At 30.4% G+C, this 12886-nt stretch overlaps 1 protein-coding gene across 1 annotated transcript; it reads right to left on the bottom strand.

Annotated features, from left to right (window-relative positions):
* Positions 1–10826: 10826 nt before the first annotated feature.
* On the bottom strand, positions 10827–12626 carry LOC113389634. Its single transcript, XM_026626656.1, has one exon. The coding sequence runs from the start codon at positions 12624–12626 to the stop codon at positions 10827–10829; it is 1800 nt and encodes a 599-aa protein (XP_026482441.1).
* Positions 12627–12886: the final 260 nt, after the last annotated feature.

Below are 12886 nucleotides of genomic sequence, written 5' to 3'. Positions count from 1 at the left end.
TCCCCACCACGTTTCAAAGGATTTTAGTTTTATTAATTATGAAATAAATCAGTCTTAATCTGTCGGTCGCCGGGCAAACATTTCTCTTTCAATACCTCCGAGTTCCTTGTACTTAAAGTATAATAAAGTGAAGTTTTTGAAATAGTCTTTTCATTTATCAATCTCAAGTATTTTCAGCAAGTGAAAGATTTCAGGAACTCCGGAAGGTCCAGAGCATCAACACCGATTTGCATATAGCGGCGCCAACAGCCCTTTCTGTTTATCAACGGGGTGCCCAACATTATTTGGTGCCCGCGGTGTCCAACAATGAATTGTGACGTCATCATTTTCATTGACTTCGCTATCTATCTGATCTCCTATAACTTCATTTATTATTGAATCTATTTCATCGACATCTGGTAATTCGTTTTCTGCTTGTGCAATAGATTGTAAATCTGTATCAAAATCTATAATTTCATTGTAATTTATTTCTTCTAAATTGCTATCTGTTTTAATTCGTGATAATGCATCGACATTTCTGTTTAATTTACCTTTTTTATAAAAAATTTCAAATCGTATTCTTCGAGTTGTAATCTCCATCTAACTAGTCTTGCTTTTGCATTTTTTAAAGAAAATAGTCATGATAATGGTTTGTGATCAGTAATAATTTTAAATTTTGTTCCTTGATCTGAAATATTTAACCGCCCATACTATTGCTAACAATTCTCGTTTTACTTCACTGTAATTAATTTCTGATTCATTTAATGTTCGTGAAGCTATTGGTTTGTCTTTTTCTATATCTCCTTGAGATGAAATTGCTCCTATCGCATATTGGCTTGCGTCTGTTGTTAATAGAAAAGGTTTCGTAAAATCTGGATATTGTAAAATTGGTTCATTAATTAATAAATTTTTACAAGTTTCAAAACATTGAACATATTCAGAATCTAAAGTTATTTTCGTGTCTTTCTTTAAACATTTTGTTAAAGGTTTAGCTAATTTTGCAAAGTTTTCTATAAATTTTCTGTAATAACCTAATAATCCTAAAAATCCTTTTATTTGCTTTACTGTTTTTGGAATTGGATATTCTAAAATTGCTTTTATTTTCTTCGGGTTTGGTTTTATACCTTCTGGAGTTATTATGTGTCCTAAAAATTCTCTTTCTCGTTTTAAAAATTCTGATTTATTTGGTTGCATTTTGAAATTAGATTCTCTTAATCTTTCAAATATTTTTGTTAAACTGTCTATATGTTTTTGTAAAGATACGGAGTAAATTATAATTCCATCTAAATAATCTAAGCAGAATTTTCCTATATATCCTTTTAATATGTTATTCATAACACGTTGGAAAGTTGGTGGGGCATTTTTTAATCCAAAGGGCATTCAAAGATATTCAAAATGTCCTTCATCTGTACTAAAAGCTGTTTTTGTATATTATTTTTATCCATTTCGATTTGGTAAAAACCTGAAGCTAAATCTATTGTGGAAAAATATTTGCAACGGCCTAATTTATCTAAAACGTCGGAAATGTTTGGAAGAGGGTATTTATCATCAATAGTTTTATCATTTATTTTTCGATAATCTACAACTATTCTCCATTTCTTTTTTCCTGATGCATCTAATTTTTTTGGAACTACTTCATATGTTTGATTGATTTGATTATTTGTTGTTCGAACATATCGTTTACTTGCTGTTTCACTTCTTCGCGATGTACGTGAGGGTATCGATAAGATTTTGTATAGATTGGAATTTCATCTGTTGTGCGAATTTTATGTTTTACTTGATTTGTAAAGGTTAATTTATCATTTGGTTTATGAAATATATCTTTGAATTTTCTACATAATTTTAAAATTTCTATTCTTTCTTCATTGTTCTAATTGAATAGAATATCGGAATAATTTATATTTAATTTAATTTATTTTTATATTTAATAATGGAATTCAATTTGATGTGTTAATTCTACATTGATTGGTTTTGTTAAAGTTAAATTTATTTCATTATCATTTAAATTATGTATTTCGACGATGGATTCAAAATTTTGTGATGACATGACTGTCTCTGGGATAAAACAATTTGGAAAATATTGATGTTCCACTAAAATTTCTCCTTCTTTGATATTTACTGCACTTTTATATTTTTTAGTACACTTACTAGGAATGTTTTGATCGAAAATGGTTTTTTCTGGGCTTTTTAAATAATGTAACTTTAAATTTACATTCGGTAATATAAGTAACTCAGTGTTTAGATCTATTAATGCTTTTATTTTTCTTTAGATTGTCTATTCCTAATAATTAAATTAAATGTTTCATGAAAATTAAATAAATGAAAGGAAAAATATTCATTAGCATTGAATTCTTTAAAAGCAGGAATTTTACAAGCAAAATTTTCTTTGTATGATGTACGGTTCTTATTGTATATGGAATTTTGTAAATAAAATTATTAAAATATTGTTCTGCTATTTTTGGTCATATAAAAGATTTTGTTGATTCGGGGTCCATCAAAATTTTCATTTTAGGGTTTTCAGTACTTATGTAAGGTAATTCATTTTGGAAAGCATGAAATTCAATTACGTTGGCGTTGTTGATCGGTCGGTATAATAAAATTTTTTGCGTTGCCCGTTTTCTGTTTCTATTGAAGATTCTTTCGTCATTTGTATCTTCTATATTGAGAAATCGATTTTGTCTGTTACAAGGTCTCTCTACTACTAAATAGTTGAGACACCACTCATTGGTTGCCAATCAGTACGTTGTACTGGTCTCGAAAATTGCTGATTAACGTTATTAACTCTGTAATTTGGACTCTGTTGTTGTTGGAAATCATTATTAAAATTTTGTTGATTAAACTGAGATGGATGACTTCCATTAGATTGATAATTATTAAGTTGTTGTTTGTTTTGATAGAAGTTATTACTAGGAAAATTTCGATTTTGACTTTGATTTTGATTTCGATTTTGATTTTGATTTGTATTTTGTTGAGAAGATGAATTTCTATAGTGTTGTTTTAAATGTTTGTTTATAAATTATTTTGCATTGAATTTCGAAAATTGAAATTATTACTTTTAATATGGTTTATGTTATCATCTTTTGAAATTATTTTGAATACTGCTAAAGCACTTTTTTGGAATCTATCGCATCTGGATTTGTCATATGAAGGCATGAGTAACTATTAAAAATGCATATTAACTGTTCAAACCTTTCGTAAAATTCATATACTGTTTATTTGGTCCTTGGCGAATATTATGTAAGTCAATACAAATAGATATATCATCTTGTTGGGCAGTAAATTTAGTAATCAAAACTGTTATTACGTCGTCTATTTTCCTTGCATTTGCAACTCCTAGTGCTAGTTTTGCCTTATTATGTAATTTTGTTAAAATCGCGCTTCGTATTATTTCATTCTGAATACAGTTTTTAATTTCTCTTATTCTTGTTATAAAAGAATTTAATTCTGAAGGATTACTTCCGTAATATGGAATTGTATCAATCAGAACATTTTTTATTCATTTATTATTATACAGTAATCATAACAGTAATTACATTCTATGAGCTGCTTTGCTTATGTATATAAACTAAAAATAACAAACTAAATAAGAGTCGTTTTTAACCCCGTAATATCGGTTGAGTAATGCATATATTTCATGACCACTCTGTATGCTCTTTCGTTGCTAATCTGATAAGTATGAAAAACTGCTTTACGACCTCGGAGATATTTAACGAAGTTTCTATAATCATCAACAAAAGAAACAATTAATTTGATTATATCATTAGGAAATGTTTTAGTGGTAAAATTTCTGATATTTAGAATAGTTCTGATTTCATCAACTATACCTCGGAAATCAACCACACCGTAACAAAAACTGGTGGTGGCAAATTTTTTTCACAGAATTTGATATTTCTGAAACAGAAATAGGCTCTTTGTTTGTTAACACGTTAAATCTATTTGTTAGTTGAATTGGCTGATCTACTTGTCGGTTTAGACGTTTCCTTTTAGGACTATCAACAACTTGCCAAGGAGTGGAATTATAAGTTGAGGTCTCTTTGTAAGATTCCATTTGTTCTACATTCATGTTGTTATTGCATATTGTAGAATTTACGAAATTACTTGTTGGTTGTGACTCATAAAAAGTCACTTTCAGGACTGCAGTTAAGCATTCTATCAACTTCAACTAACGGAATTAGTGGATTATATGATTCATTTTGCATAATTATTAATTATGCCTTAATTAACAGTTTTTTTATTTATATTTATTGGCTTCTAAATTACATCTAGCCACTTACAGTCTAATATAAAACATTACTACTCTAAATAATACAAAATGTATACTTATAAGCTTGTCTACACATAATTCTTTAACTTAATTTTACACTCCGATATAAAATTAATTAAAAACTTATATATTTCTGTATTAGATAATAATGTCACTAAATTAAATGGTTTCCTAATATTGTAGATTGATTGTAGTATATGATGCATTCAAGAATAAGGTGTTGCGAAGTCCCAACTGCTTCTCTACAGAAACATATATTTGATTGTGCCAGCTTTTATCGATACATGTGGGCAGGAAAGTTACCATGATTAAACCTTAGCCTGGTTAAAGCCACTAGAACATGTCTTCTTTCATCCTTATATAGCCGTTGCCGTATTTTGTTGCTCACAGACGGCTTAATAATTTAGTAGTAGTTACTTATGGTTGAAGATGTATTGTCCCATTCATTTTGCCACAGCTGCATACAATTGTTTTTAGATGCATTTATACAATCAATTAACGTGGCCTCATTAATGACCTCACCATTATTATCACCTGCCTGTTTTGCTATTCTTCGCGACTTCGTTCCCTGCGATGCCGGAATGCTCTATACAGAATTTGCTGGATGTACTTCAAAATTTCATGATAAATTACCTCTTGCAAAGTTGTGGATTTTGTTAAATTTCTTAGTTTGCTTATGCAACTTTGGTTATCTGTGTAAATGATTGTTTTTGCAAACTGATAATTCATTATTACCTCTAGTCAGGGCCGGTCCTGCCTTGCATGCGATGCATGCAAAAAATGCAGGCGCACGCCTTAGGGGGCGCCAAAACGAGTTTCGGAAATTAAATTTATAATATAATATTCATATTTTTTATATAAAATCCAGAATTATTTATATAAAATATAGAATAATTAATAAATTATAATAAACAATCTAACTTAATTAGGAATACGGAGACACAAAAAGCATTTATTCACATTTATTTTGCAATGTGATATCAGTAGAAACAATTAACCGATTAATAACCCTGCAAATTAGTAAATAACAGCTTTGTTCATTGCTTAATTTATTTATTCAATATTTCAATTTTTCTATGTTTGAAGTTACCGTAGAATCGAAAAAGAAATTATCTAGTATTCAATCAAATAAGCTCAAACCTGCGAAAGGTTAAATTAATTATTGGGCATTATTGACGAAAAATTACGAGCTGATTTTGTTGAAACGGAACTTTTTAAAAAATATAAACAAATTATAATCGGGAAAATAATAAATGGGGAGTCAGTACTTGAAAAATGGCATGCTTATTCCGAAAAATTGAATTGTAACTTTTGCTTTTGTTGCAAATTTTTGCTTCTGATAAATTTTGAATGTTGAAGACACGCGTGGTTAGGGTTATGGAAAAGGAACAAATATGAAAAATGGAAGCAAAATTTACTTTGGAACGAAAATATTAAGGCTTTTTTTATACCTAGCGGTGTCCTTACTCTAAATTTAATAATTATTAACTATGCAGAAATAATACATATCAAATATAATAAGTTTTTTTTTCAATGTAGTTCAAGAAATGTATTATTTCTTTGCATTTTTACTGATGTTTGGACAATACTTTTAAAATACATTTAAAATTTAACTTTAAAACAACAAACTGAATCTCTGAATATGACGGGAAAGCAAAGATAAATACAATTCGGCTCTTACGATATCAATAAGGAGAAGTTTACGACGCAATTTTGGATATTGTAAATGATAAAAAATTAAATTAAATTAAATTTTAAAACAAGCAACATAAAATACGAGTGTTATGATTGAAAATGAAAACTAGTTTTTTTGGCACTACTGGCATGATTTGCTCAATAGAATAAATCGCATAATAAATAAATAAAATGTTTTAAAACCCAAATACTAATATTGCACATACGTTAAAAATAATTAAAATTTTAAAAATATTTGATTATAATCAACCCGCTAATCGCCTCGATTTTCTAAATAAATTAAAAATCAATATATTTTATACGCTTTTAGATTATATCTAATTTTTTGTGTACTAAATCCAAAATAATTAAAAATTAATTTTTAAAAATATGTAAATATTTATATAATTTTAATGATAAACTGTTAAAACAGTTAATATTAATAGGAGGGGGGGCGCTAGCAAAAAAGTTGAATGCGGGCGCTTAGGACCCCAGGACCGGCCCTGCCTCTAGTGCCTTCTTAATTGCAAACAATTCAGCCCCATACGCTGACACAAAGTTTTGTAATTTGAATCCGAATTCAACATTATTCGTACTACAATACACAGCACATCCCGTATTCTGATTATTTTTTGAACCATCCGTGTAGATAATTTTGTAATGTTCCAAATTCTGTGTATTTCCATTGAAAACATAAATCATTTTGTTTGAATTATCAAAAATTTCCATGTCATAATACGGATGTTTCTTGCAACTAGCTAGACTATTTTTTGCCCTTACTCTATGAAACTCTTACTTTATGAAACTCTTCACTTATTTAGGGGTTTTAATTTTAACCCAGTACTTACTTAATCTTGTGTCTACTGCTACCTCACATACATTTTGGATGAAACGCGAATTTTCTATTGAAGGATTTTTTAATACAAATTTGTCGCACAAGAATTGTCTACGTAGCTCTAACTGCATTTCCCCACTTTCTACTAGTAATGCATTTGTTGGGATAGATAACATAGCACCCATACATATTCTCAGGCACCTGTATTGTAATTTATCTAATTTCTTGCAATTCTTACTACTATTCCATACTAAGCAACCGTAGTCAAATACAGGCCTGCTTAATGTTTTGTAAAGTTTCAGTGCCGTTATGGGTTGGGAACCCCATCACGTACCATTAAGCATTCGCGAGATGTTTATATTTTTTTCTACTCTTTTTTCTATATGCTCTATATGAAATTTAAAACTTAATTTTTGGTCAAATATTATTTCGAGAAATTTATTAGTTTTTGGAACTTTAATTTTATGTTTATTGCTGCTGACTCTTGCTGGAAAATCCTTGTCCCTATGTCTGGTTATAATGCCTATTGAGTTCTTTTCACTCGACAACTCTAGGCCTTTTGATACCAGCCATTTGTCAAAGTCTTCAATTTTTCGAGACATAGTGTCTATTGCATCTTGCTGGCTGGTCTTTTCAATATATATTAAAACATCGTCAGCGTATTGAAGAATTTTTGTTCCTTGTTCCCAAATACGTTCAATATCCCGCTCGTATAATGCATATAAAATTGGGGAATGCCCCCTTGGGGAAGACCTTTATACATTTTGGGCCGATCATTTGATTATTTATTTTGTAGTATACACCTCTTTCAAACACTGTGGATGTTATCGCTTTAACAAATTTCTTCGGTAATCCAAGTTTGTCTAAGGTGTCATATAATATACCTGGGACTACATTATCGTAGGCTCCTTTGATGTTGCTGAAGAGGCATACCATATAATTATTTCTATTCATGGATAACCATAAATCAGTTATAAAGATGATCAAGTTGTCATTTACACCCATACCTCTCCTAAATCCGAACTGGCTATTAGGAAGTAGATCATTTTTCTCTATCCACCATTCCAGCCTTCTTTTAATTAATCGATCCTTAAATTTGGCTACACATTAAGCCAAAGATATTGGTCTATAAGATCCTATTTTATTCGGATTTTTTGCGGTTTTTTAATAAATATCATAATATATTCGTTCCAATCTGGGATTAGCTCCGACTTCAACCAGAATTTATTGATTATATTGATAAAATTAACTTTTACAAAGAAGGGAAGTTTTTTTATTATTGAGTAGTGAGTTTGATCTCTACCAGGTGCTGTATCACTATTATTCCTAAGAATCGTATTGAGTTCCCATAAAGAAAATGACTGTAATAGAATTTCACAGTTGCGCTGGGTTGAATGATGACTCCTGTTATCAATATCATATTTAGCTCCTGCTGGCGAATAGAATTCAATGATTTTCTCAGCGACTTTTGGTTTGTGATTGACTCCGCCATATTTTTAAACCTTTTAATCATCTCAAATACTTCTTTACTAGAAGTACTTGGATTTATGTTGGAGACATAATAGACCCAACTGTCCTTCTTTTTCTTCTTAAAGATTTTTCCAACAGTCAAATTCAAGTTCTGGCATATAACAAAATTTATATATGTTGAATTTTTCCGATACGTTTTTTCAGCGTGCCTTCGGTCTTTTACCAACTGATCATATTCCTCATCCCACCAGACTGGTTTTATACTTGCACCTTTAGAAATGTTTTGTTTTTTGGAATACTTTTGTCAGCGACATTGTTAATGATATTTATGAATCTAGCATAATCAGATTTGTCATTAATCGATTCAAATCCTAACATATCCTGTTCTATAGACACTTCATATTTGCGCCAATCAGCTTTTTTGCAGTTCCATCCTGATACCGATCTATATGGAACAACACAGTTCTTCATTCTTAAAAATATTGCATAGTGGTCCAATCCAAGCGTGTCATCGGACACCTCCCAATCTATTCTATGAGCTAACTCCGGGGAGCAAACTGATTTGTCAACAGCTGTTAAGTTATTTTGAAATCTCAAGGATGGATTACCATTATTTAAAATAACTAAGTTATTGATATCGATAGCATCTATCAGGTTAGTACCATACTTGTCGTTGAAGTTGCAATCCCAAGACATGTGATGCGAATTAAAATCCCCGCATATTATAAATGGTTTGGGTAGATGAGTTAATAATTCATTCCGCTGATGAATATTGATGTAATATTTAGGAATCACATAGATGGAAACTATATTTAAATTCGAATTATTTATTCGTATACTTATCCCGCATACTTAAATTTGACATTTGTGTGGGTCAATGGTTCCTGGCTTGATTTGGATGGCATTATAGGGCACGGAAGGCCTTTGCCATCATTTCTGTCTTGCCTTACCGTGCTATATCCCTTGAGCGTATAATGTTTATAATTGTGAAACCACGTTTCTGATATCGCTAGTATCCATTTCGGATACAGTATGTTGCTATTACACTTTTGTTCGCAGTAACGATCTCGCATTCCATTGTAAAATTGTGAAATCCATAGTTATATACTAAATAAAAAATAACTAAATATATATATATATATATATATATATATATAAATAAGTAAATAGATTTTTTTTCTATCACGATTATATTATTTTATCACTAGCTCCCACACTTTTAATGCTTATCAATTTACGTAATAATTCAGTCAACAGTTTGTCAAAATGTGGTTCGCTCGGATTGTATATGTTTCTTAATTGACTATTAAAAAGATTCAAAACTTCTTTTGGTTCTGAGTGCTCGCCTTTATTACCATAATGATCGTCATTATCGGACTCCGATTCATTTTTCAATCTTCTCCTATTGTTAATTAAATTTTGAATCTGAGTCCCAATATGACTAGGTATTTGATCAAATTTATACATGGTACTTCCCTCTTTTTTCTTCTTATTACTTGCAGCTGGCATGTGAGATCTTATGAGTTTCTTGAAAAGGTTTTTGCTGTCATTTTCATAGTGAATATCTTCTTCTTTTAAATCTGATAGTGCTATAAATTTATTATTGACAGAAGGTAAATTCGATTTTTTCTTTGCTTTATTTATAGCTGGAAATTCTTTTTCCTTACTTAATATGCTCATATTTGTTTTAGCTTTTCTAGCATATCTATCATTTTCTATAATTGATTTTGCTTCGTGAAATGAAAATTTTGCAATGCCATTAATTTCTTAATATTACTATGTTTTTTGCAAACTGGGCAATTTTTACTATTCGCCATATGATTATTTCTACAAAGACAGCATATAAAATCGAATTATTTGGGCACGAATTAGTATTGTGTGGACCTACACATTTTGGGCACCTTTCCTCTTTACGGCATTGGGCCCTAATATGGCATTTTAGGCATTGCATAAACTTTTTTACATACGGTCCAAGTGGACATTTGACTGAGTGAATCGCTACCTTATCTGGAATTCTGGATCCTCTGAAAGTAATTATAATGCAATGCGATTTAAATCTACGTGTATTAGTATTTTTTGTGTAAAACATTTCACATCGATTATTGTACTTTCCGATACGATTTCACGTTTAATATCGTCCTCTGTGAGTTCGATATCTACATCAAAAATAATTCCTTTTCTGATTAATAAATAGTTTGGTATATATGCTATTAAGTTGCTTTTATTGAAAAATTCCCCATCGAGCAACCTATTTACCACATTACCGTTACTTAAAACCATTTTTACTTTATTATTTCCGAGCACTAATATGTCTAACAGATCCGATTTCAGATTTGGAAAACACTTATGAATCATTTTTCCAATCGCCATCGGATGTAACCGTCCGATGTATTTATTTCTTGATTCGATATAGATATAGTACGGCCCTGTGTCCCAACTTTCATATCGCAGTTTTTTTTTTATTTATTTATTATAATGGCATCTGATCTGAATCATATTGCCACCACTTAGTTTACAGAGAGATCTATATACAAAAATCTTTGAACACTAATCAATATACATAAACTTTGAATATACAATACAATATGATGTTGAATTTATAAATTAAATTTCTAAACTACTGTCCATAAGAAATTGATTAATAATATTATGTATGCTTTCAGTACTAATTAGAAGTAATTGATGAACGCTAGTAGGAAACTCAATTTTCTCTTTTTGCAGCTTCTTGTAAAATTTTTCCCTTGCAGACTGATATCGGGGACATTCAAAGAAGATGTGATTGAGGGATTCTTCCTCATACCCACATGTACATGCTGGGGAATTGATAATATTAATTTTATTTAGGTGCTGTCCAAATCTCCTGTGACCTAGTCGTATCCTACATATATTTGTAATATATTTTCTGTTTTGTTTTATTTTTTGAAACCAAAATTTTGTGGATACTTTCGGGTTTATTGAGCCGTACTTGTGTCCTTTCTTCTCTAGAGACTTTGTATAATTGAGTTGCCATTGATGTAGTGCGATTTGCTTGAGTTTCTGTCTTAGGTCCGAAGCTGGGATTTTATGTCCTTCCTCCCCGATTTGACAAGCCTGTTTTGCAAATTTGTCTACAGCTTCGTTGTTCTTAATACCTGCATGTGCCTTCATCCACACAATGTTTATTTTATATTTTCTGTTTTCTAACTTTTCTATAGCCTCTAGTATTTCCAAAATAATGTTATTTGTCTTACTGTCTATTTTTTCTAACGCCTCTATTGCACTCCGAGAGTCGGTTAGAATGACACAGTTTTCTATATGATTATCTTCAATAATTTTTATTACGTTTTTGATGCCTATAAGTTCAGCAGTAAAGATAGAAGTCGATTCTGGCAACTTGATGTATTTGACTGTATTGCTTGTTGGTTCAAAAGCTGCACATCCTGCTAAATTCCCTATTTTGGCTCCATCTGTGTATATAAATTTTGCTCCAGGCCATGTTAATCTTACCTTATAATTGAATATTGTGTTTCGTAAAGCTACATTCATAATGTTAGTGTTTACCAGATTTTCTTCTAGGTATGTGTTTATTTTTTTATATATTAATTTTTGTGGTAATTTAAACACTGGCAATGTGGAATTTTTAATTATATTATTTTCATATTTTTTGATATTTATGAGGCAATCTACTAATATTGGATTTTGTTTCTTGCGCCAATATATTTTTGTAGAAACTAGTTTATGTAACACCTCCATTTGTGCAGGGATATTTTCGTTATCATTATGTATCTTTGTTAAAAGAAAATTATTTCCTAAGATTGTTCTGCGGATACTTAAAGGTGGTTCACCAGTTTCCACCAGAAGAGCATTGGTTGGCGTTGAGCGCATCGCTCCAATGCATACTCTTAGGGCTGCGTATTGCATTCTGTCTAGTTTTTCCATTAATGATTTTGCTCCTCGACCATATATATAGCTGCCATAGTCTATTACGGATCTAATTATAGATTTGTAGATATTTATACATATCTGGGGATCTGCTCCCCACCAAGTTTTAGCTAATAGTCTAAGTAGATTAATTCCACGTTCGCATCTCTTTATTGTGTATGTTATATGTTCTCTGAACATAAGTTTCTCATCCAGATGTAGTCCTAGCAATTTTATGCTCCTTTTCCTTGGCAATAACTTGTCATTGACTTTAATTTGTGTCAATTCTTCTGGTATTCTGTGTCTACTGAAAATTATACTGGCTGTTTTATCTTGTGATAATGTTAGATGATTATTTAATGTCCATTGATGGAATTTAGACATTTCCTTTGTGAGTTTAGATATACATTCGTCAATACTATTTTGGGATTTATATATGCTTATATCATCTGCATACTGTAGTATATGTGTGTCAGCTGTAAATATTTTTTCTACCTGAGCCATGTATATATTAAAAAGTAATGGTGATAGCAATGATCCCTGTGCTAATCCTTTATTTGTTTTTTTGGGACAGTATAATTTGTTGTTTGCCTTTATAAATATCTGTCGATTTGTTATCAGCTCTAAAATTATATTCCTTATAGATCTTCCGACCTTAAAGTGTAATAATTTTTCATGGAGTATGTCTATATTTATTGATTCATATGCTTTATTAATGTCAGTAGTAATTAGGAGTAAATATTTGTTATATGAGTTAGAAATAT

The sequence above is a fragment of the Ctenocephalides felis genome, unplaced genomic scaffold (genome assembly GCF_003426905.1).
Source record: "Ctenocephalides felis isolate EL2017-DRISC unplaced genomic scaffold, ASM342690v1 CF-g0.4_SCAFFOLD_00845, whole genome shotgun sequence".
NCBI classification, from domain to species: Eukaryota; Metazoa; Arthropoda; class Insecta; order Siphonaptera; family Pulicidae; genus Ctenocephalides; species Ctenocephalides felis.
This window is presented reverse-complemented; position numbering and strand designations above follow the sequence as displayed.

Excerpts from the sequence above, each read along its gene's own strand:
- LOC113389634 (XM_026626656.1), bottom strand. The coding sequence starts at position 12,626 with ATGGCTCAGGTAGAAAAAATATTTACAGCTGACACACATATACTACAG.